Below are 24,967 nucleotides of genomic sequence, written 5' to 3' on the forward strand. Positions count from 1 at the left end.
AATTTACTTCATTGAGTACATTGGTTATAACGCCCTAAATAGTTAAACATAGACAATATTTTAGGTAATGTTTTTCTTGCAACAAAAACACGTTTTTCCCAATGTACTCAATTAATTAAATTGTCATTAGTCTAAGATGGCTTCCGAAATACCGATATATTGAAAGTGCTGCCTTCCAGTCTTTCTTTTGTTTCTACCTTTGTCTTTCCTACGTTTTTGCTTTCGCTTTCCTAGCCAATTCTCTGTGCATTCGAGGTTGTGTACGCATGCGCTGGCGACGGCCATGATTTTTTGTGTCTGAGTTCCTGTGTGCCTGTGTGTTACCGGTGTGTTTTTGGCCGGCTGGAAGCTGTCATCAGAGTATCTCAGGAACCACGGTGAGTTTTGTGCTTGATACAACATTTATTTTTCTGCGGGAGGTATTGGGTTTACGGTGGAATGTTGCGACTGGCTTCAGGGCCCATGCGGTAATGGAATACAAGGAAGGGATCGTGACTGTGCACTCGTCCAAGGATCCTTGTAGCAAATAGCCCCGCCTTTGTAACGGCCTAAAATCTAAAGCTTCTCTATCTATTCCCATACAGCTGGATGTCATCATTTGTTTTTTCTTTGCTGAAACACAAAATTCAGCTCTTAAAAATAGTCCTTTAGACGATTATCGTGTTATGTGGTGCCAGTCATGCGGCGTTATTAACAGACTATGTATATAGTATTGAAGTTAAGTAAGGTCACGCGCACTCGGCTTCCTTTTATTAGCCAGGCACCGTGGAGCAGGGATGGTTATAGGCAAGTTTAGGGGATAACTCTCTTTGAAGAGTGAGTTGCCCAATTGATGATTGTCACTGCGTTCTTCCTAATGAAAACACCACTGTGATAGATGTGGACACCTGGACAGCCGATGCTGGCTGTAGATGGACGTCATAGCTAGTGTTCATAGTTGAACTTGATGGTAAGTCAGTGCGCGGAAATGTATACAGACGCGTTCAGGAACATACATAACAAGCCTTTAGAGTTCGCAGATGGTCCATCTTACTGAAGCTTTTGGTGATTAATAATCGTTGTCCAAGAGATTAGACTATGATTTAGGAAAGGAGGGTTGCTAAAATCATGTTGTGATGTTTAACCTTCAAAGGTAGTCTTCAGTAGAGCCCCCTTCGAGTCAGTCAGCAGAATGTGCCTTGGACGTGTTGCCATTTGACTGTGTGTAGGGTGTCTTGGAGTTGCTTGTGTGCGTTGTTGCAAGACTGCCAATGGGCTGCTGCTAAGGCACTTGGAAGGGTGTTTCATTTGCAAGGCGTGTCGAAAGTCCACACACCGGTAGGGTTAGTGTTGTATATTTGTGCTTCCACTCTTGTCAGTTGATGGTCTGGTCAGCTGGCGAGGTGTGCGCTCAGCTGTGCTCTTAAATAAAACTACCTGTAACTTAAATAGAAGTGTCCTACTTACAAAGATTTGGCAGACCAGACCAGAGAGGAAGTCATCACAGCACACCAAGAACCCACGGCGGTCCACTTGAGTGTTGTATCCCGCATATAGAGCAAAAGAAACATGAGAAACGAGAGAGAAAAAAAAAATGAAACAAAGAAAAAGCAAGTACCTCCTACATCACGCGCTCCAACCGTGAGTCAATTACATGTCTATTTATACTTTGGAAATGCTGAGGGAGGGCAAAGATCGGACCCCGTTGCTAATTAATGCTGTTTGGCAGTGTTGCTTGACACCATGAAATGAGTTGATCGGGGGCAAAGATCGGACCCCGTGTTTATTGTTGAAATTGGCTATTCCAAGCAAGGCATTTGTATCTGTCATCACTGTGATACGAAACGATTCATTGTTGGGAGCAGACATCGTGGCGATACTGGATTCATTATTGCAGTACTTCAACCTTCACAAACTTATGGTAACTGTGTGAATGTTATGCGCCATTGATGTTGGGCCGTTAATCTTGTTGGCGCTTAAGCACACTGCCAGGCATTCTGTGCTCACGAGCCCACCTATGCGACACAGAACGCGTCTCCCATACCAAGCGCGTCTTTATGGTATGCGCATTTCGCTACTGGCCCCTGGCATCACCGTGCACGAAGCACACAAATGTATGTCGTTACAACGAATTCCGTTGCAACGCATGCCTTTACCATGCATGCGTTACAACGGAATGATTTTTCCTCGCATAAACTTTACCACTAATATTCCTTTACCACGCATACTTGCATGGTAATGGAATACTCTTGGTAAAGGTTATACCCCTCCCCTGTACCCTTCCCCCAATACTTTTTATAATTACCCCTGCCCGTTACCATATATATATATATATATATATATATATATTACATTTTTATTTCCCTTACCTCTTCACGTCATCTCTTTGTCCTTCCTTCATGACTGACATTTCCTTTCACTTAAAACGACGCCGATTTCCTCTACTTCCCCACGTTATTATTTTATTTTTGGGGGGGGGGGGGGCGCCCCCCCCCGGACCCCCCTTCTTTTCTCTTTTTTGGGGGGGGCAAGCCCCCTTTCTTTTTTATTTTTGCTTTTAACTCATGTCTTCAACAAGCAGAAAACACACCTTAGAAAGTAAAAAAGGACTACACTACTGACGTTAACGCAGGACGTAGCAACGTAGAAGACGATGAAGATGGAAGAAGACTTGCGTGGTAAAGACGATCGTGGAAGAAGAACGCGTGGTGAAGACGTCTACGAGGTAAGTGTTGCGTAGTAAATGTTCCTCGTTGTAACGCCATCGTGGTAAAGGATGTTTCCCATAAGAGCGCGCATGGGCTCTGTGTGCGCTCGAGCAATATTTGAAAGTAATACAGTGCGGTTCATCTGCCAAGGGAAGGCGCACGACAGAGGCAATGAAAGAATAAAAAAACAACATGAAGTGCTCACAATCAACCCTAGATGTTCACCATACACAGAGGAAACTCAACATTCCAAAGTGTCTTGACACGGAAAGCTTGTCAGAGACCCCCATCAGGAGGAACTGCACAGTTGAGTTATGAGCTTCACACTTCGCAAAACGAGTAGCTCATAATCTTGTAGTAGCTCTTGACTCTCTTTCCCAGGCAGACGGGTGGTACTCTCCAAAGGCAGGTTGCAGCAGGTAGGAAGAAGCGCAATGTAGCATGAACTGACAGTGAGCCGGGCAAGTAGGCAGCAAGACGAATAGGTAGCATAACATAGAGAAAGGCAAGTTCAAGCACTTCCTATCCTATGCCAAGCCAGATCAGATTTGTATCATTACCCCAAGACGGACAGCTGGCTCACCTGGTGCAGTACATGCAATTTAGTGGGCCTCAGAGCCCGTGATACCAGAATGGCTATTGAGAGCCTAACTAGAACCAGGACAGAGAACATAGTACTGGGTTTGAAAGTCCAGAACCGGGAAAGCAAAGAACTGCAGGAGAGAGCCTAGAACTGGGACAGCGAGCTCTTATGCGGGTCACTGAACTTAGAACAGCGACCCAGAACCGGCAAGGGGCAATGGTCCTAGAACCACGATGGAGAGCCGAGACTTGGAACCCACAATGGGGACAAAGTTCCCAGAACCAGTAAAAGGAGTGGACAAAGGTCCCAGAACCAGTTCCAAGAGGGGAATAAGGTCCCAGAACCAGTAACAATAGGGGACAAAGGTCCCAGAAACAATACAAAGAGGGGGCAAATGTCCCAGAACCACGATGGAGACCCGGGACCAAGAGCCCACAACGGGGACAAAGTCCCAGAACCAGGAGGGGGCAAAGGTCCCGCAACTAGAATCGGATCAGGGAGCTCACAGAACGGAGACAAAGAGCCCAGAACAAACAAAAAACATTGGGCCAGAGAGTTCACAAAAAAATAAAGAGGCCAAGAACCAGAGAAAGAAGTCTAGAACCGGAGAAAGAGAATCGGAATCGGGACAGCTAGTCCAGAACTAGGACAGAGAAAGAACTGGCTTCAACAATTTCTTCGGGAACATTAAATCCAGATATTGTAATCGAAAGCATGGAGGCATCTGTTGAGCGGTTCATCTTCAACTTGGAGTGGAAAGCGGTGGTGGACAGATTGAAGAAAGTAAACTGTCTCTTCCTGTTTTTTGTCAGTCTAGGGGGAGTAGGTGGTGGTGATGCCTGTAGGTTGTTTTGGTGATGTTAGCAGACGGAATTTCAGTGGTCGGCCGTAGATTCGGAGCACCATGAATGCTTCTGGAACTGCTATGTTTTATTGGTGGTTTAACTCCAGTCAGATTTTTAATCACTATAGGTGGTAGTATCAATTTATTTCTGGGAGGAATTGGCAGACTGGTCTTGACCAGTTTAGTAATTCTTTCGACCTGGATGTCTATAGGACCCAACAAGGCGAAAATATTATTTCCATGTGTACAGAGACTGAGTGACCAATTTCCAACCAATAGGCAGTGTAGGGTATTCATCGCCTTTGCCTTGGTGAAATATTGAACCTCTTTACTCCTAGTTGTAGTTGCAAGCACATAATAAAGCTGCCTTCTCTTAAGAATATTTTGAGCTATGCTGCCCATGGCAGCTGTTGAGGCTGGGATTCTTTCGGAAAGTGATTGGAGTGCACTTATTTTTACAGAATTACATTGGTGTTTTAAAGTAAGGGTGAAATGATACTTCTCGCTGTACTCTGTTACGTGAAGTTATATAAGCATGATCAAATGCTGTTTGCTTTTCGCAAATAGCTTGTTTTTATGAAGTGCTTAATTAATACTGTAGTTTTCGCATTTTCAACCACTGTAATCAAACTGCATATTTGTGATTTAAAACAGTGTCGTGGGTCTATTGCTTGGGACAGTTAAGGCTCCAAAATGCAACATGTAAAGAGCAAGATATTTCCGTTTGAATAGTAATAATTCTGGGTATGTGGTTAGAAGCAGTATTCAGGCTTGACCATATTAACCCAAAACTTTTTTAAAATCCTAGTCACATTCTGCGTAGTCCAAGGTGATGGTGTTTGTGTCGATCCCGGTACATTTTCTTTACCAGAATACTTTCCAAACTGCAACACTATGCCTAACGTTTCCTAAATATCTCTCACTCTCTATGGGCGGTAGTTGCAGTATTTGAGCTCCGTGTCAACTGGCGCCTATGGAACCCTACCAGACACAGGGTGTTTGTTGTAGATTGCGTTGATCCCAATATGTATTTGTATACAGGATGCTCTATAGATGGCATAATTATGATTAAAAAAAGTTACCTCGTAGTTTCTGGTCTGGGGGTGTGGGTTGATGGCTGCAACATAGGCCCGTGATTGGCTGGGACACAGGAAAAAAATGCATTCCACAGAAATTTGTGAGAACGCCTACCCGGAAGTTGGCAAATCCGGAAGTGCGAATGGTAGCGACGCTCTTTCCACTTAACAGCAAGCTGCGGTGGAACGGAGAGTGATGCCGCAATTGACAAGTAAGTTTAAAATCAATAAGGGGACAAAGTGAATAGTACGTTTAAAAAAGATAGAGGCACAAGCTCATTGACAATTGGCAAACTGTTTTAAAAAAAGCTACATTAAAAGAACAGTATCAAAGCATAGAAGCTTTGAGAAGGATGTTTTCTCTACCGTTATTTCACTGGAGGCGTCCTTAGGTTGGATTTCAGCCCATTTAAGGTTGGATCTGGTGATTGCCCTTTGTATTTTCGGCCCACCCTATTGTGAGACTGCTACATTTATATCTGCCGCTTTTATCGTATCCTTGACTTTCCTTGCTTCTAAGTGAAGCACATAGTGTTGTTTTAATAAGTTGGATCTGGTGATTGTCCTTTCTATTTTCGGCCCACCTATTGTGGTGAGACTTGGATTTACATTTGCTGGTATTACTGTATTCTTGGTGTTTCTTGCTCCGAAGTGAAACACATGTTGTTGTTTTAATAATCATTCTTAAAACAAACTTTTGCCATCCTGTTCGCAGCTTCTACCTACCACGGACACTCTGTTGATATTCCTCAGGAGTGCCCTCACTCTCTTCTATGCCCTGAAGAAGTCCATTTGTCTGGACGAAACGACCCAGCTGTTCTTTTCAAATATGTCAGGTTTTTAATACACCTTGAATAAAAGAAGAACTTGAAGAAAACATTTATGGACACGGACCTAATAATTTGTTATGTGCCTGTCTTGCTTTCCTGTTAAGTGGTGCACCTTTGCTATGATTTGAAATTGTTAAACTCCTGTATTGGATTGCACCAGGTGGGTGCATCAGCAGCGTGCACACATAATTCGTTGGGGACTCCCACTATATGTATATTAATTAGGGATAGCGAGTCATGTGCTAGGTCCCTGTAGGGTCCACTGTCAAAGCTTGTTTCAGTAAAAGAACAGTACTTCCCCAGTGACCGCAAGCCCGGTCTAGGCATGTGACACTGTGTCTGCAGAGTTTCCCATTCTCCACGGTTTGATGAGCTTCTACACTCGCCCGTCTACCACACCCATTCTCCGAGGGGCCTCCTGCTCATTCAACAGGTGTAGGCTTTCGAAAAACAGGAGGGGGGGTAAGTGCAACCTTTGTCAGGGGTGTGGAATTTAATAAAATATCTACTTGCAAGCACACGCAAACAATTCTGGAGAAGATTTATTCTTATAATTTGATGGAAGGTGTGTTTCTTGAACAGGACATCTGTCACGTTTGTCTTCCTGAAGCAAGGAAAAAAGTGAACGCTGAACGCTTCATTAGTGCCGCTAACATTGAAGCAAATGATATTAATCATGTCTTAGTACATAAGGGAGGGCTATGGTTGTGAGCACAGCTTGTGCATATTTTTGGCATTCCAAACTGATCCGATTAAACAGGACCTTAAGTAGAGGTGCTATAATGTGAGCCGTCGAGTGTAGAGAGAGAGAGTGTAGAACAATAAACACAACTGAGGTGTTTCCCCTCCTGGGAACAAGGAGATCACTATGCACGGGTCCGTGTCATCAGCTGCTGAGTGTGTTCGCATCTCCCTGGAGGAGGCGATGGAGCTCCTCCGCAAAGATGTGTAGCATTAATATGCGGGGGCAAAGCCACTGGGCCCGACCGTATGGCCAGTCATGGACGCAGGAAGTAGATCTGGAATCCAACAGAAAGCTAACCTATTGTTCGTGCCGGACTTGGCTGTTGTCTGGGTCAGAAGTGCTGTCTTGACGTTGAAGTTGGCTGATCAAGCCCCTCTTTCTTTGCGACTCTGTTTTTGTGGGTTTACTAAGATGTTTTTTCGTGGGTCGAGAGGAACGTCTCACCCCAGTGGAAGTACGTGGCAGAGGCCTTGTGGTGGGTTTAGTGTTCTCTTCTTCCGGCATCACTTCTAAATTAAGAAAATACCGAGCTTCCTCTAGGCTACACACATAGTGAATCTTGTTCCAGACAAAGATGAGTCTAAAGGGGTATCCCAACTTGTATCTGATGCCTTTTTCCCTAAGGGATTCAGTAATGGGTTGAAGAGTTCATCGGCGTTGCAGAGTTGTAGGGGAGAGATCCTGATAGAGCCATACTTTAGTTCCTTCAAAGGTGATGGTGCCCTGGTCTCGAACGCTGACATATTGGACTCTTTCTGGCGATAATCTTGAAGGCAGGTCAGAATGTCCTCTGTCACGCCTGGTGACTTAGCAGGCCTGTCGGCCCAATGAGTGCCATCTTATACAATGTCTTGCTCTAGACGATCTGGTGCCACATGGCGAAAAAGGCGGTTGACATAGTCCTCTAGTTTCTTATCATCTGCCTGGAGTGGGACCCCTTTGATTCTAATATTAGAGCAGCTTGATCTATTTTCAAGGTCTTCCAACTGGTACTGCCGTTCAATATTTTTATTATGTAGTTCCAACAGCTCATGTCGATGGTCGTCAAGTTCTTCCTCTCGCAAGTCGCCGATCTGTTCCAGAGTATTCACACTTTGGACCAACTCTCTGAAATATCTTTTGATGTCTTTGACTTCTGTGGCCCTCTCCTGTTTGAGAGATGACATTGCAGTCCTCAAAGTGCCAAAAAGATCTTTCAAAAAGCACATGTAACTGGTGCACCTCCTCCTGATTGTCTGGAGCGGCTGCTTTCGCTGAGTTAGGCGCTGACGGTGAGGCTTCTCTATGATGGTCAGGTTTTTTGGCAGGGGTCTGGGTGTCTGTATCCTTGAGGGTCGTGTCCTTTTTGCCTCCATGATGAGAAGTCATGGTTGTTCCAGAAAGCACTACTCAGAAGAGTGTCTGGGTTGCAGAATCTGCGGACAGCCACTCGGTGCCTGGCCAAGCTGCAAGGTATTGCCTGGCAATAAGGGGGCCTCTCCAGGCAGATGCGGTGCCACTAGTGGCCCCCGAATAAGTGAAAGGGTGCCAAGGGGATGAAAACCAGTGCCGCCAGGTACACATGGGACCTCCAGTGCTGTGAGTCGTCATGGTGAGTAGGGTCCCCCAGTCTGAGTTGACCACCATGCTGATTGCGTGTGAATCAGATTCTGTCCGCTATGTATTTGCACAGGTATAGTGTCCACGGAAAGTAGATATAGCCTAACTGCGAGCAGGGGTCTGGGGTCAGCCCAGGGGAGCTTTAATGCACCTGCAGAGGTCGAGGAATGTTATTCACAGCTACATCGCCCAACGTACGGCAGCCTGATGTAGAGGAACTTGTTGTGACCTCCAAGGCTTGCCAATAGCCCAGCTTATATGTACTAGTCTGCTCTCGCTGATGGGTAGAATAGGACCCTTTCATTAGAGTTCTTTGGTAGGTTAATAATGCCACCAGTTATCCCCCAGGGCCGAGACTAACCATATGCCACAGTTTATTTGCGGTATAGGCCCAGCTGCACATAGCCCCACATGCCTGGCTGGCGTTGATGCTGCTTTGTATGCCGCTCCAATGTTTAGTTTGAGTGAGGGAGGAGCTGCTCCTGAGTCAGCCGGCACAACCTTCGTGGAGGCCCTGCACCAGCTCCAAAATCACCAGCATGGAGGAGTGAGCCAACTTCCGCCTGCTTGCTGAACAGTCCATCCCGCCAATGCGGCAGGCGTAAGGGGGGTGCCTATATAGTGCTGGGCGGATCTATCGGTCTGGGTAGGCTTTTGGAAGGCGGGTACCGGAGCAGCCTCCATTTTGCTTCTGACTGCACCTGGGCCCGCCATTCTTCACTAATTGGATTAGCGACCTGTTACAACACCCGTGGAGCAGTGGGTACAGGTTTCACCAGTCTGGTTCCTCCCCCGCCAGGATTCAGCCTAACGGTGGAACAGATCACGTCTCACCAGTCACTTTCACAGATCAGCGTAGCTCTGTGAATGTACCTCTACACAGGCGTCTTGGACACACCCATCCACGCACTCGATATCATATCTGCAGTCTAACAAAAAGACTACTTGATGCCCCATCATCACATCCTAATGGGGATACACATGGAACAATGGAACCATCCTCAAAATGCTGTGGCCTTGATGAATAAATAGTGGTAAATCATGAAAACTAAAGCCCCTCTCTCTCCTACTTATTGTACTTGTTTGAAGAGTGGTCTCTAGGCAGACTTAAAAGGGCCTGTTTCGAGTCCAGACATCCTACAGGATGCTAATAGCTTCTATGCATGACCAGAAGGGACGTGCACGCAGGAAAAGCTTTATTTGTGTACGTAGTACACACACTCACTCACTCTTCATCAAAGAGCCAAACACTAAGCGAAGATTTCAATTAGGCAATGGGTGCTGAGCAGAGATGCTGTGCAAGATGCATGTGGCGAGCACTAACGCCATCTAGTTATCATACGTATGGTATGCAAAGCACACAGTAAACATGGCTCGGTCACATCCTTTTCATCCTTTATTCTTTCACCCAGCTTAAATGCTGCCTGTTGTGCATATATCTAACAAAGTCATCATCTAGGATCCACATAATCCGTTATCTTTCTAGACAGTTAAAGTGAGGACATGCTAAATACCAAGCGTTGGTCTGAGTGATCAGAAATCTACACCTACTGCATCACACTACAGATTTTAGTATGAGAACATTCGATCAGCACAATCTTGAGCTTGTGTGCTGTTTCTGACTGAAATTTTGATATTAGGTTTATGTGCATGCTTTTGGCATTACATCAAAAACACAGCATTTTATAAAATGTTTTTTTGTATTTTTAAAAAAAATGCTTTTCTATAGTTTAGGTAAGCAGTAGTAAAAATGTAAGCATGTACGATTTATTGACTTCCTTAAAATGCTCTGATGATGAAAGTTGACTTCATTTAAGTGGTTGTCCATGGCTATCAGTATAATTCGAGCATGTGGTTTTGTGCCAGTTGTGGTTTTCCGCCATGGCTTTTTTCCATCCATTTATAGATTTTTTTTTTTTTTTCTTTTTGCAGGGCACGATAGCTTTCAAGCAACATGGTAAGTTAACTACTAAATGAATATTGTACTGACCGAATGGTAAATAGTCTAATGCAATGTTCCCTAGCTTCACTCACTGATTGCCACAAGCATAGTGTCACCAATTCGGACATTGATACTTTAGTATTATCAGGGAAACCAAACAACGCACCCGCTCTCCTGTGGGAACCAGAAGGAGCTGCAGAAGATTTACCCAGATAATCTAGCTGCACATCTGAAAAATACATTGTTTGCCTTTCCAAGAACTTGCACACACTAAAACACCTGTGCAAGCCTTAATGGGTGGGGTGGGGAATTCTGATGAATCAGATGTTAAAAATATTCATTTAACGGTAATTATCTTCATATTGAAATGCTGTTACTCCAACTTAGAAAGTACTAGCTGCTCCTTGCTCAAAAAACACTATTATATTCTTTTCAATACACACAGTGTATTTAAAAGCCATCAAACAAGCGGACGAGATCGCCTAAATCACTACACTTACTTTCCCAATCAAGGTGACAACTAATTCTTGTCCTGGTTCATGTTGCTAAACAAAATACTGTACCTCATATGTGGCTTATAGTATTAAAATTAAAGAAATCTGGACCATTCACAAATGGTTTAAAAATTAATTATAAATTTATTTTTAATGTATTGAGTGCCCGTTAGCCTTCAGCTGAACATGAAGCTTTTTAACTAAAGTCTGTCTTTGAGTGTAAGTAGTATTCAAGCCGCGTGGTATTTTTTTTAAAAGCTTTTTTTTTTAACAGTTATTTCTGATTGATTATTTTAATGAATTATCGCATCCATAATATTTTGGATTCACTTTGACCATATTTAAAACCCCTGGCGGGGTCCCAGCAGGACTCCTCCATATACATTGTATTTATTTGTGACACAATCCTTTCCTACATTTCAGTCCTTCATGAAACTGAAGCTTGTTAGTTTTGACAAGCATTAGTATCCTATTTTTTCAATATTTTCACATTTGTCTGTGAGCACCCTGAGGCTCTGTTGATATGTTGTGCCCCACAAACCTCCAAAATGAACATGTGTGATCTACGCTTGAGAGCACACTAGGAGATGTTGTTCCTTCTGTGTTCTAAGTCTACAATTAGATGGCTTATTAGGACCCCCCAGTGCCACGCTTCAGCTATTATTTGAGCTCGGTCTATTTTGCTAGTGTATAGCGTAGTTTTCAGTAGACCAGACAGTTTATTTTAAGTGAAACAGACCAGTAGCTTATTTTTTTATTTTCTAGTACCCAATTTCAGTTTATACTGAAGGTTGAAGAAGATGGTCGGAAAAAGAGAATTGTTCCACTAAAAGTCCAAAGAAAAAACATTCTGCTAATCAGGGCCATTAGAATTGTGTGCTTCTGTGGGTTTGCAGAATTGTGGATTTACTGTACTTGCTACATAATTCACCACCTGCTGCATAATTTGCAAATGTCATCACAATGTTCAGTTTGAAGCACAAACTGAGCAAAAGTCACTAAAAACTGGCAAATTTAGTTTCCCTCAGTGACACAGTGTATAGTTTAACTGGTCACCTTCCAGTTGCTGTTTGCTGTGTTCTGGTGTTAAACGTGAAGTTATAAGGTGCAACCTTTGTTCTGACATTTTTAATATGTGGGGAAAAAGACAAAATCGTGAAATAATAGAGTGAGCCACATTGTAGGAAAGTGGGTTTCTGTTGCAGAACGCACCCTCCCACACACACACTTTTTCCCAGATTTCTGATGTACTTTGGCTTGATGTGCCCTGGTTCCCTGCCGAACCAGTTCTCAGGGCCTGAATTCTTTCCCAAAACTGTACATTTGTACCCACAAGTGGCACGCCCATGGCCACATGCAAGTCCCTTGTAAAAGTTACCAAGTGCACTATGACCAGGGAATGCCTCTAAGGTCTGCAGGACATATTGTACCTCAACCTACAAACACTGCCATTGCAGGCTGCGTGTTTTTGTGCAGAGAAAAGTGAAGAGTTGACATGGCATGCATATCTGTGTGCCATGCCTGCAACCCACTGCCTATGGTATAGTTAAGTCACCCCTCTAGCTGGGTGCTCTATACCTCTGGTGAGGGTACCGGTGCATGAGCACTGTACCCCTACAGCAGAGGTCTTCAAACTTTTGTCGGCTGAGATTATCACCAGCCCCTGACAAAGTTCTGGAAGCTGGTACTCTGCATCATTGATGTCCGTTCCCTCATGCAGAGCGCAGGTCGTATAGGGTAAATAATATTAAATAAAGTAAGAGTGTTCAGTAAACTGAAGTTTTTGTAGTCCCTGTGCTTATTATAAAGTTCAAATGAAAAGTCTCCAAGAAAAAATGTGCGCAAAAAATTACATTGGTGCTTTATTTTTCACATCAAATTTAGTAAAAACACTCCCAAAACACAGGTGAGGGGCGTGCCTGTTTTTCCTCACAGAGACAGTCAATGTGTGGATGGATTCTTGCTTCTGCCATCCTTAGGTTGTACTCATCCTCTAGTCTTAAGCGGTACCGGGAAACTGCAGTGCTCACAAAGTTTTGTTATGTATTTTGTGCAGTTTTATATAGCGTGAACATGACCCAAAGGTATTGGAGCGCTTTGCAGGGGCATCTTTTACATTACACAAGCACACATTCATTTTTTGTAAGCACAGGGGGATTAAATGATTTGCCCAGAATCGCAGGATGTTGAGCAGACACCCAAGAATTTAACATGGTTCCACTGGCTGTTGCGCCACATCCTTGCCCCTAGACAAGATATCAGAAAAAGGGGTTCCACAAAACATGCTTTCTGACACATTTGAAAAATCTGTAATTATATGGAGTGTGGCCAGGTGTTGCCAAGCCAGTAGGATGCCAGCCACAGTTTCCCAAGAAGGCCTAGGGGACATTTACATCATACACATGTGATATAAGTAGTGATGTAAGAGGATATATACATCTTTATTCTCTAGCAGCATCAAGAGTTAATTTGTTAGCATAGTTGGCTTATAAATAGGGCTCCCGGTTTTCCATTTAAACGGATTTTTACATATAAATACAGACGGAAAACAAGTTTTCCTTTGTCTGTATTTATATGTAAAAACGGGAAAATACTAGCACATTTTGCGGCACTGCTGTGCTCCAGCAGAGAGTTGCAAAATGGGATGGAATGGTGATTGCTAACCACAGAGTAAGTATCGCCTCCGGCGTTATCAGTATTTACAACAAAGCCTCTTTAACACGAGAATGGTCTTTTAAAGACCTGTGAAGTACTCTGGTGCGGCTGGCAGCACAAAAACTGTGTGTGCCCGGGAAGCTGTCTCAGCCCGGACTATTGAATTAATTTAAGGGAAGGAGTGCATCCTCAACAATGTTTCATGCTTAGCAGTTTCTCCGTCCCGAAGGAGGGTTGCACCCCGTTGAAGAATTTCACAGGTGTTATTTCAGCCAAGATTAACCTATTATTTCAGTCAAGATTTACATATCACTAAGGAGACAGTGAAGAGTTGAATTGAACTCTCTGCAGTTAAAATTGCACATATGACATCTTAAGAACTGTAGCTGATACAAGACTAGTTAAACTGTGTGTGATGTTTATGTCATGTTTATTTTTAGTCATATATTTTGTTTTAGGTGTTTTCACTTTTCGAGTAACGAAACAAGCATTCATGTTTTATAATTAATGTCATTTTTTTAAACTAATTATGTAGTTTGGATGCATCGTGAGTTTCTGGGGAGGGGGGGCAAGTGGAATTCGCAAGCACGTGTTTATCACAACTTTTGTTATAGTTGATCAGAATACGAACTGTTAGTGGGGAGAGCATTGCGCGCGTTGAGGTTTCTGATACATGATTGGATAACCGAGGTATAGCAGCAGGGTAATGAGTCACAGGGTTGGGAACATGTAGAGTGATTGGGCACATGTAGATGTGAATGTGGTTTAAAACGGATGCGAATGGTTGTGATGCTGCATGATGGTCAACAACTCGAAGAAATGGAGACGAGGAGATTATGTTGCCGGTAGCAATTTCAATGAGGTAATTCATTTTAAAGAACTGATAGATGGGAGCTCGGCATACAGATAGGAGGCATACGGGGAGAGATGAGAGGGGCACGATCGTGTCAGTTTGGATTGAATTGAGGAGGTGGCAAACTCATTAAGGATTATCAGGAGAAGGGTAAGATGTGAGATTTGTATTCAGATGTCAGTGACTTGGAGAGAGAAGAGGGGGGGAATGAGTGGTGGAATGAGTTTCATTCATGAGGATAGCTAGAAAGCAGAACGGCATTGGGTAGTGCATTGTGGGAGTTGTGGTTTCCATCAAAGGACTGGAGTACGGGGTATAGTAGAGGGGTGAAAGAGTCATTGGTACAATGAGAAGATGGACAAGATGAGAGTTTGGGAGGGAGATTGAAGTTATATGGAGTGATATGGGAGATGTATGAGGGGCAGAATGGGTTTGATGCACAAGGATATATGGTGGTTTTTCTTTTTTTGGAATTATAAAGAAACAGTAAAGTGCAAGCCACCCTCACTGTGCAATCTGTCTGTTAGGGTATGGAATACCCCAATATTTTTCCCAATTCAGAAATGATAACATGCAATTTAGAAAGCAGTGTTGAGCACAGACAGACATGCTTTTTCAGGCAGCATATTACTCTTGTCTAGTGCATAATTTGAATTTAGTTGCTTCAGGTGTTTATAGCGGGGCACAATTGGGTTGTAGTTGAAGGCAGTGTGAGTTTCTCTCAGTGGGGCAGTATGGTGTTCAGTGTGGGAGAGGATGTGGCACTCTGTGCCGATGACAGAAACTGCAAGGCTCTGAGACAAATGGCTTTTGATAGCACTTTTAGGCGTATTTGGGACATTCTGCGAATGACAAAGTTTTCAGATGAATGTATTGTGTTGACCAATAACAAACGAGTGCATGTGTGCATTGTCAATTTAAATAAATGTGGAAAAATACTAGCTGCAGCATCGTTTTTTTACTTGTGGGAAAAATAAACATGGATAAATACAGATAAAATGCCCAAAAAATAAATATGGATAAATACAGACGGAAATGACAAAAAAATAAATACCATAAAACCGGGATCCCTACTTATAAATATCGCCTTCCAAAGCTTCAGAAATAGCTGCACAAGAAACCAATTAATTTTGGTCTACGAAAGAAGTGAGGACAGATGGTAGGTATACTTAACAATATTTGTTATGTTAGGCTTGTGGACTCCGCTCTAGGGATTGGAACATTTTAAACAAGCACCAGCTACTTTAATCAAGGTCCGATTAATTATTCGTAAGTCACTGATAAATTAGGTGGTTTTGCACAGAATCATATGATGTACAGCCGAAGCCAGGAATCGAACCTGGGTTCCCAGAACCAAAATCAGCTCCTATGGCATTAATGCCAAATCCTCTCCTCCTTGAAACATCCAACGTTCCCACTAGCAGTGGGACAAAGGGGAACGGAGCGAGGCTTTAAATAAATAAAACAAAAAGCTCTTCACACTTACCTGCCAGAGAATAGAATCTTCAGGAAGCATACAACCATTGTAAATTCCTTGCATTGAAATGCAGTAGCTGCGAGGTTACAAACCAGGATAACCTTGAGGGGGAAAGGTTCAAGAGTGAGGCAAACGACAGAAACCAGATATTAAATTCAGCAACCACACGGCGACAGGCAACAGTGAAGAAGTGCTGCTTCATCAGCAAAGTTGAAGTATTTTGCAGCTTTACGTATACAAAATTTGCGCCACTCCCTGGCATCTCTCCTGCTGTCCCGTTCATTGGAGAAACGTCAGTGCTGGCGTCAAAGCAGTGCTCTGCTGCAGCAACTACATGCTGATTGGCAGTTCTGAATGACTACTCAAATCAGAGAGCCCTAACTCGAGATGGGGGTATGAAAAACAGGCAGCAAACATACTTCCGATGTGGGAAGCAACAAGGGAAGGTGAAGTCGTGGGATGCAGGGTGCCTCCCTCAGGCACTCATGCCAGTGTAGAATTTAGGCACTTGGGCGTGAATCTTACTGGTCGTCGTAATATATCGGACTGTAGGCACACTAGCCTCTAATTGGATCATGGCGAGAGCACAATGGGACCAGTAACGACTTGACATAGTATCATTAATATCTTTTGGTAGGTAATGCAATAGAGAAGGACAGTGAAGCAACTGCCAATCTGCTATCCCAAAAAATCGGAGGGTTAATATTGCTAAAGACTTCAAAACAAACGTTGCCAATAAATAATGCCCTGACGAAGTTCTTAGTAAAAGAACAAAACGCGTTGGCTGCCATAGAATTGTGAAAACTCAAGGAAGAATAAAGAGTAATTCTTTGGAACCATATACAATATTGAATGGACACTCTTTCTTAATTACCAAGGTTATGGACTGAAAGTAGTGGTGCGACCCGCAGTGGGTTTAAAATGTATTAAGCAATGCTCTTGGAGAGTATCTTAGGGATGCCCCCTGAAAAACGCAAGCCTGCCACTACAAGACTAGTTTCTGGACCTCTGGGGTGGGAGCCTTTCCTCCCTGGGCCCAGAAACAAAGCCTTTCCTGGGTGGAGGCAGGGGTGGGGAAATCGTATCGCCCTACTTCCGAACCCTGTTGATGTTTATGAGGGGCAAGAAGATTTAATGTCTAGTTTGTCCAACGGACAAGTAGACATTACATTGGGTAAATAATAAATATCAGAGCTATGGGCACTCTGGGGCTCATAGCCAATCGGAAATGGCGTCAGAAACTCCGAGAAACTTTTGAGGCCTCTGATCGACATAAGCATTGGATCGATCTCCCCTCCCCTGTGTCACAATCATGTTACTAGGCTCAAGAACAATCTGTGCCCCTGCCTCTTATAAACATGAATTGAGCACTGTCAGAAACTCAGCATTTCAGCACATGGTCAAAACACCATATGGATACATCAATATTTTTTTTCTCGCTCAAAACTGTCACTTTTGTCAAAGTGGGTAGCTGTGGATTTTGGTCCCTGGTTCAGCGGACACATAGGGAAACCTAGCAAATCTGTACACTTCTGAAAACTAGACACCTAGGGGAATACAGGGTGGAGAGGCTTGCGCAGCTCTCGCCAGGTTTTCTTTTTTACCTTAAAGCCCATACCAAACCTTGATCTTCGACTGAAAACGTAAATTTTCCTCATATTGCTGTGATGGAAAGTTCTGGAATCTGCATACATTTCCTACCACCCAACAGTCCCCCAAGTCTCCTGATAAAAATGGTACCTTGCTTGTGTCGGTCAGGCTAGTACTGCCGACAGGAAATTCTTGAAAACGCAACATGTACTCATCAAATTTTTCCACTGAACTTCCCCTTTTCTTTTTCTTTTTTTGCCAATGTGGCTAGCTGTGGATTTTGGGCCCTACCTCCGCCAACACCTAGGGAAACCTAGCAAATGTGCAAATATTTTTAAAACCAGACATACAGGAGAATCCAGGGGTGGGGTGACTGGAGTGTCTCCCACGAGGTTTTCCTTCCCAGAAGCCTTTGCAAACCACAAAGTATGACTAAAAGCACATATTTTCCTCACATTTCTGCGAGGAAAATGTGTATAATCTATGGGGAGCCACACATTTCCAACCACAGAGCATTCCCCCAAATCCTCTGAAAAAAATGATACCGCACTGGTGTGTGTGTAGGCCTTGTTGCTCCAACAGGAAAGGCGCCAAAATCAAATGTGGCGACATCAGTATTTCCTGTCACCAAAATGAGTTGATTTGGCAGTGGGGTAGCAGCAATTAGTTTGGGCGGGGATCGAGGGCCACCTGGGGAATTCAACCAAACCTAGACATTTCTGATAACTAGACGCCCAAGAGTGTTCAGAGTGGTGTGCCTCACGTGGGTCCTGCAAAGTTTTTTTGTTGTTGTTTTTTTAATACCAACAATGCCTTACAAATCTCAAACTTTACCTAATATCTCACATTTTCCTTGCATTTCTGTGACGCAAACTTCCAGGATCGGGAGGAATTCACAAAATCCCTACCAACCAGCGCCCCCTCTCCTCCTCCCCCACCCCCCCCACTTATCCAGAAAGACATGCTGCCTCACTTGTGTGGCTGGGCCTAGTGCCTGCGGCCGGAACAGATCGAACTGAGGTCAATGAGTTTCTTTGTGAGGATATAGAAATCACTGTTAATAAGATATATTATAATTTTCAAATACTGAACCGGTGACTAAAGCCACCACAAGGCACCGACCACTTTACAGGCCATTCACACACGTTTCATGCTTCTCCCACATACAAAGCAGTCAACACAGTCAGTTGTAGACCCTTCACATACCACATCGACAAATGATGCCTCTCCAGGGGCCATCACTTTCACTCGCCCACAGGACTGATGCAGCAATCGCACAACATGACAAAGTAGACTGGTGTTAGGCTAGTTGTGCGTGTGTAGTGACCAGCAGCAAGCTGGTCACTACACACCCTCCCCCCCCCCCCCCCTCCTCTCCCACCCCTCCCTCCTCTCCCACCCCTCCCCCCTCCTCTCCCACCCCTCCCCCTCCGTAGTGACAGCACACAGAGGATATTTGGGTGTGACCATACATGTGAACTGTCTACACGCACCAAACTCCTCTCAGACATCACCATGAAGCTCCACACCACTTTAATTCCTTAAACACTCCCCCAATAAACAGATTATACACACAAACCACAGGCTGAAAAAAACAGCAATTTATTTTCAAATAGAAAGTCCGATTCTATTGGTAGAAGATGAAATGCCAACTGTGACTGCATACGCCACAGTTGTTACTAAGCACATCGAACTACTGCTAACGAGGTATCTAAACAGAAAATATATAGCAATACAAACAAAAGTCAGTACCTTTTACTCGTATGGTTGCTCCCAATACTCATTGTGTACGGTACAACTCAAAACGTGGGCACACATAGCCCAGGATGGAAAAACACTCTTTTCGTACTCTTCTTCAGACACAGACTACATCTTTGTCAAAGATTTTTTGGGGTGTTTGAGGAATGTATTCAGGAAAGTGGTGATCTTTCAATCTAGCTGCATCCTCCACCACTCAAACTGTAGGAACACTTGCCTGCTCAGCTGCAACACGGCTGCCTATTACAGACTGCTGAAACTGTACAAAACTCATCTAGGAACCTGGAGAACAATCTTTGAGAACAACATAAGCATTGAAGGATGCCAAATTAAACAAATGAACAGCCAACTTCTACCAGATGTATCATTTTTCGAGCAGCATTGTAAGGCTCCAACCTTTGAGCCACTCTATTAACACCTCCCATGTGCTTGCTATTAATTTCACACTTCTGCTTCCTGACCACTAACAGTCACAGGTGAAGTGCTTTCATCATGAATAGTTGTGAGCATCTCTTCTGTCTAAAACTTCCAAAGCAAGACGTTCATTACTATGCAAGGCACTGCTCTGTCCCCTTCAAGGTTTTTTTGTTTTTTTTACACGCAAGCTCTCTGGGGTAACCTTTACGGTTAGAGCGGATTGTGCCACATGCCACAGTGCTCACCTTGAACAATTCCTTAAATGGTTGCAAGACTGTAGAAGTTGTCCACATATAAATGGCGACCTTTATTAAAAAGTCATCTGGCAAGTTCTTACACAATTTTCTCACTGACTCCAACAATGGAAGGGCAACCATAGGGTTTGGGTGAGGAGGGGGTCAACTTAAGAATCCCTACCAGTGTACACTCTAAAATTACCCCCACATCCAGTGGCACTTTCAGACAGTGTATACATCTGAAAACTAGAACAGGCTCTCTTGCTAGGAATGTACTGTCTGAAAACCATATGGCCTCTGAAAAGGACCAGAGACTCATCCACAAATCTATCTTTCCCGGATACATAAATCTCTGAGAAACCGTCTCTAAATGGTCAAGAATAGGCCGAATCTTGAAGAGACAGTCCCAATCAAGGCAATCTTGTGGTCTTGCTGTTGCATTATCGACAAAATGCAGCATCCGCTGCAGAGGCAAATATTGGTCTCAACTCATGGTTGCTAGAAATATAGCAGTTGCCATCAAGGGACTTGTAGACCAATATAAAGATAGTGGTAGTTTTCTTAGCAATCCCATCCACAAAGTTAAACCCCAGAACTGCTTAATCTGATGGAGATTTGTGAGAGTCCACTCCCTAAGACTAGAATGGGTCCTAAGTGTGTCTTTCTTTTGTCCATCAAAAACTGTTCTACATACAAAGTTGTCTGCTCAACAATATCCATAATAAACCGGTGAAAACAAAATGCCAGGCAGAGTTCTCTGAATTTACTCAGCACCCTGCAACGCCACTAAAGACAGGCAAAATAGGCTGCACCATATTAGGGCTCAACCCAGAGTTCAGCACTTCCAACTTCATCTTCTGCCTCAGAATCAGAGTCCGTCTCAGAACCATGTTTTAGGCAGATTCAAAAAGCAATGCAATGATCTGCAGGCCAGGTCGGCCAGCCATAATGCTTACTAATCAAACACAACAATAAACACTGTATCAAATTTGAACTTAACAAACTGTGGCTGTATCAAACAGTAAATAGAACTGTTGACACAATTAGCTAGAAAACCCTATCCGTGCTAGCAACGCAATTAATTTTATACCCAAAATAATACCTCACTTGCCACAGACAGCTAGACTGTGGACCAACTCCACCTACTCTGCACAGACACAGCAAGTACCAACAATATGCCACTACAAAGGAAAAACAAAAGAAAATTGCACACAAGACAACACAGTGCATATTGTGCACAGATCCAAAGTGAATTTGACACACAATAAAACAAACTGAATATGCTGCAATCATTACAACAGTTTAAAAAAAAACAAGCATTTGCAATGCAATAGGACTCACATTTACTCGAGACCTATTGCTTTGTAGATGGGAGTGTGAGGGTCAGGGGGGCGAGAAGGCACAAACAACGGAAGTGCGGGGCGAGAAGACATGGACTGCGGGAGGAGGCGAGAAGGCACAGGCAGTAAGAACATTATTAATGAAAATAGTGCTCACAATCTAAATAAAACATACCGTCCAACACTCGAAGTAAAGGGGCCAGTAGCCATGGAAGGATACAAATGACATGGCCATAATAAGGAGGGACTAACAAGCCTCATAATCAATCAGACGGCAGCATTTACGAAAGACAATGACACGAGCCAATTAAAAACATGGGCGGAGCTTCCACTCCATACTCTATTACTGCATCCTTCGCAAAGCGAGCAGCGCATGCTCACTGCCGCTATAGGCTCGACCTAAAAAAAGCAGTATCATGCAAGGCAATGATACTCATTTGAAGTAAAAAAAAATACTAAAAAGTTTTATTACCAAACGCATGCAACAAAACTGCAGCTCTATCAATGCCGAAAGTGCAACTAGGTGTCGCCGCCAGGGAAATCAAAAGCTTTAACTACATTAAAAGGAAGAAATAAAACATTAAGTTGACAAATGCAAATGATTACAAGAAATAAAACAGTTCACACCTTTGGGTGATTTGTGCGCTATTTCAAGACAAATTAACATAACCTAAAACACAATGAAGTCTATCTCTGGGGGAAGCTCAGCGTCACAACCATCCTATCTGCCTCCAAAGGGTGCACAAAACAAAGGGAGTGCCCCTTACTCCTGCCACCAACCAGATTCAAGCCAATCGCCAGTTAACACACACCACCAGCCAATTGCAAGACAACCAGCCAGTCACATGCCAGTCCACATACCGCCAGCCAAAGAGCATTTCACCACACAAAAACATGTTCCCTGGTGTCTAGTGGTTTCTGCCACCCCCATGGGCACACAGGCGTACAAAAAAATATGTTCTTGTAAAAGCTGGGAACTGAAAACAAAGGATGTGTTGGCAATACTGGGAAGCGCCCCTTTATCTATAAATCCAAATCCCCCCCCTCTCCCCATTCCCCCCCCCTTATCTAGAGTTCTCCGCTCTCTATAGGGATAGATCGTCCGATATGAGTGGGGACTGGTGGACACAGGCCAATATTTTTGGGAGGCTCCACAATATGCATAAATTACAAAATCCGTGGTGGCGAGTGGTTCTCCCCCGCCTCCAACCAGAGGGCGAGTGGCCTAAAATATGTCTTAGGGGGAAATAAATAGGACAAACATGTCTCACTATTTCTAGGAAGCTACTCTTGTCCAAGGGTGCTGGGTGGGGTGGGTGGGGGGGGTTTGTGGCTTTCAGGCAAAACAGGTTTCATTGTTTTTTGGTGGGTGACCCATGCCCGAGTGGCCAACCTGATTGCCGAAATAAAATTCCCTGAAGTCCAGTGGAAACCTACTGAGTATACATGGCCTGAACATATTTCCCTGGATGGTGGCGCAACCCTTGCTGAAAGGGTCGCCCTCTCCCATATAAAAGTATTTATTTCCCAAATGTCAACTGTCTTTACAACCCTCCCTCACACACGTGATCACGCAGCATGAATGCTCTTTAGAGAGAGAAGGGATTAAGGGAAATATCTTTACTTTACACAGTTTTCTCCAGCTCCCGGTTTCCCACACAACCCCACAGATAAGCGGACATACCAGAGCGTTGTACTCACCTGACTTGCTGAAAGCAAATGGCTTCCAGCCTGTCCACAGCATTCCTATTGATGGTGCTGGGGCGCCATTAGGTCACCGGGGGGAGAGGGGTTGGGGCAGAAGCGCTTCTGCTGCCATCCCTACTGGGGGCATTTGGTGGCACCAGTGCTTTCTTTGCAGGTGGGAGCTAGGACATGCTGGGCACATCCTCCGAACCCGAGCACCTGCACTGAGGACGTACCGAGAACATCTTTAGCTCCCAAGGAATTGAGCATTTGTCTTTCACAGATTAAACCACCTGAGCGGTTTATCGCAGAGTAGAATAGCGAGTTGCAAAAAGGTTGGGTGGTAACAATCAATACAGAGCAGTAACTGGCTACAGCAAGCAGTCATGCCAAGTATGGAAATGCATTAACACATTTATAGAATTTTAAAGCAAATAGCCGAGACTTGACTATCCTTTTAATTTGTCAAGTGGCCCTCAATCTCTTTGAACTGAAGTAGGGAGTTCTGAGGAGCTGCAAGCTTGAAGACATCACTCCCTGCTCTGTAGTACATCCATACTTACCAGTTTTTAGCAATTCTCATTTATTTATTTACGAGATTTGTAAAGCGCGCGATTACCAAAAGAGGTGTCCTGGCGCTGTCCACTGCTCCAATTAGGCTTACTCCAGAATTATTTGACAAATAGCCAGGTCTTCAATGCTTTCCTGAATTGAAATAGATTTTCCATGGCGCGCATATGAGGAGGCAAACCATTCCACAGCCTTGCCGCACCATATGAAAAACTGCGGCCACCCCAGTTAACTTTCTTTGTTGGGGGGGGACCTTGATCAGATTTGCATCGGATGATCGAAGATGTCGGGCAGGTATATACCTCCTAAGCCTGTTGATCAGGAAGTCTGAGCTTACTCCATGTAGAGCCTTAAAAACCAGACATAATGATTTAAACTGGACCCTGCTCTTAATAGGGAGCCAGTGTAGGTCCTGAATGGCCTTAGAGATATGGGCAGATTTAGGGAGGCCTGTTAGGAGTCTGGCTGCGGCATTCTGCAGCAACTGTAGTCTATATAGTAAGCCTTCCTGGATGTTGAGGTATAGACTGTTACAGTAATCCAGTCTTGAGGTTATCAAGGCCCTTACCACAGTCTGTCGATGCTCCTGCGGAAGCAGGAACAGAATCTTCCTCAACATTCTCAGGATGTAGCTAGATTTGGAGGCTACCGAATTGACCTGTAATGTCATGGATAGTTTGGTATCCAATACCATTCCAAGGTTTCTGGCATGATTAACCGGGGTGGGAAGTGCACCCAGTTCCTGCAGCCACCATGTAGGGGACCAGAAATTAGGGTTATTCCCAAATAACATCACCTCGGTTTTGTTGGAATTCAACCTGAGGCAATTGTTTGCCATCCAACGAGCTACCTCTGACATGCAGGACTGAAAGTTGTGGTCCATCCCAAGTTCATTACCAGGTAGAAGGGACACAATAATTTGCGTATCATCCGCATAGGAGGTTACGCTGAATCCATGATTTCTGATGATAGGCGCTAGGGAGGAAACATATATATTAAACAGTGTGGGACTTAGTGAGGATCCCTGCGGGACCCCACATGGCAGCGAGAATGGTTGGGAAGCACAGTTTTCCAATGACACTATTTGACTCCGATCGGAAAGGAAGGAGTTCAATAGCTCCCATGCCTTCTGCTGGATTCCACTGTTTCTTAATTGTTCCATTAATAGACCATGGTGGACCGTGTCGAAAGCAGCGGATAGTTCTAAAAGGATCAACGCTGCCTTTCCCCCCCCGATCCACCGTAAGCCTAATCTGATCTGTAACCTCTATCAGCGCGTATTCGGTGCTATGACCCTCGCGGAAACCGTGCTGCGAAGGATCCAACAGTGAGATGTCCTTCACAAAGGTGGTAAGTTGATGGTTTAGCACCCTTTCCACTAGTTTGGCCGGGAATGGAAGGCGCGAAATGGGTCGAAGTTATTCGGATCGGAAGGGTCCAGACTAGGTTTTTTCAACAAAGGGAGAATTGACGCCTTTTTCCAAACTCCTGGGAATACCCCTTCATCAAACATGCCGTTAAAAATAGCTGTAAGATGATTTGCAATAGGTACTGGTGCCAGTTTGATGATTTTGAGCGGGCAGGG

At 44.1% G+C, this 24,967-nt stretch overlaps 1 protein-coding gene across 2 annotated transcripts in view; it reads left to right on the forward strand.

The window, feature by feature from the left end:
* Window positions 1–236: 236 nt before the first annotated feature.
* PSMA4 (proteasome 20S subunit alpha 4) overlaps window positions 237–24,967 on the forward strand; it is a 128,139-nt gene continuing 103,408 nt past the window's right edge. Inside the window, exons 1-2 of one of the 2 annotated variants that reach the window (XM_085602469.1) lie at window positions 237–377; window positions 10,297–10,321. In XM_085602469.1, coding sequence (XP_085458595.1) covers window positions 10,319–10,321 — 3 coding nt within the window. In that variant the 5' untranslated portion in view covers window positions 237–377; window positions 10,297–10,318. The remainder of the gene's footprint in view (window positions 378–10,296; window positions 10,322–24,967) is intronic. The other variant, XM_085602471.1, reaches the window with a different exon arrangement.

This window comes from Triturus cristatus, chromosome 4_2 (assembly GCF_964204655.1).
Source record: "Triturus cristatus chromosome 4_2, aTriCri1.1, whole genome shotgun sequence".
Taxonomy (NCBI): Eukaryota; Metazoa; Chordata; class Amphibia; order Caudata; family Salamandridae; genus Triturus; species Triturus cristatus.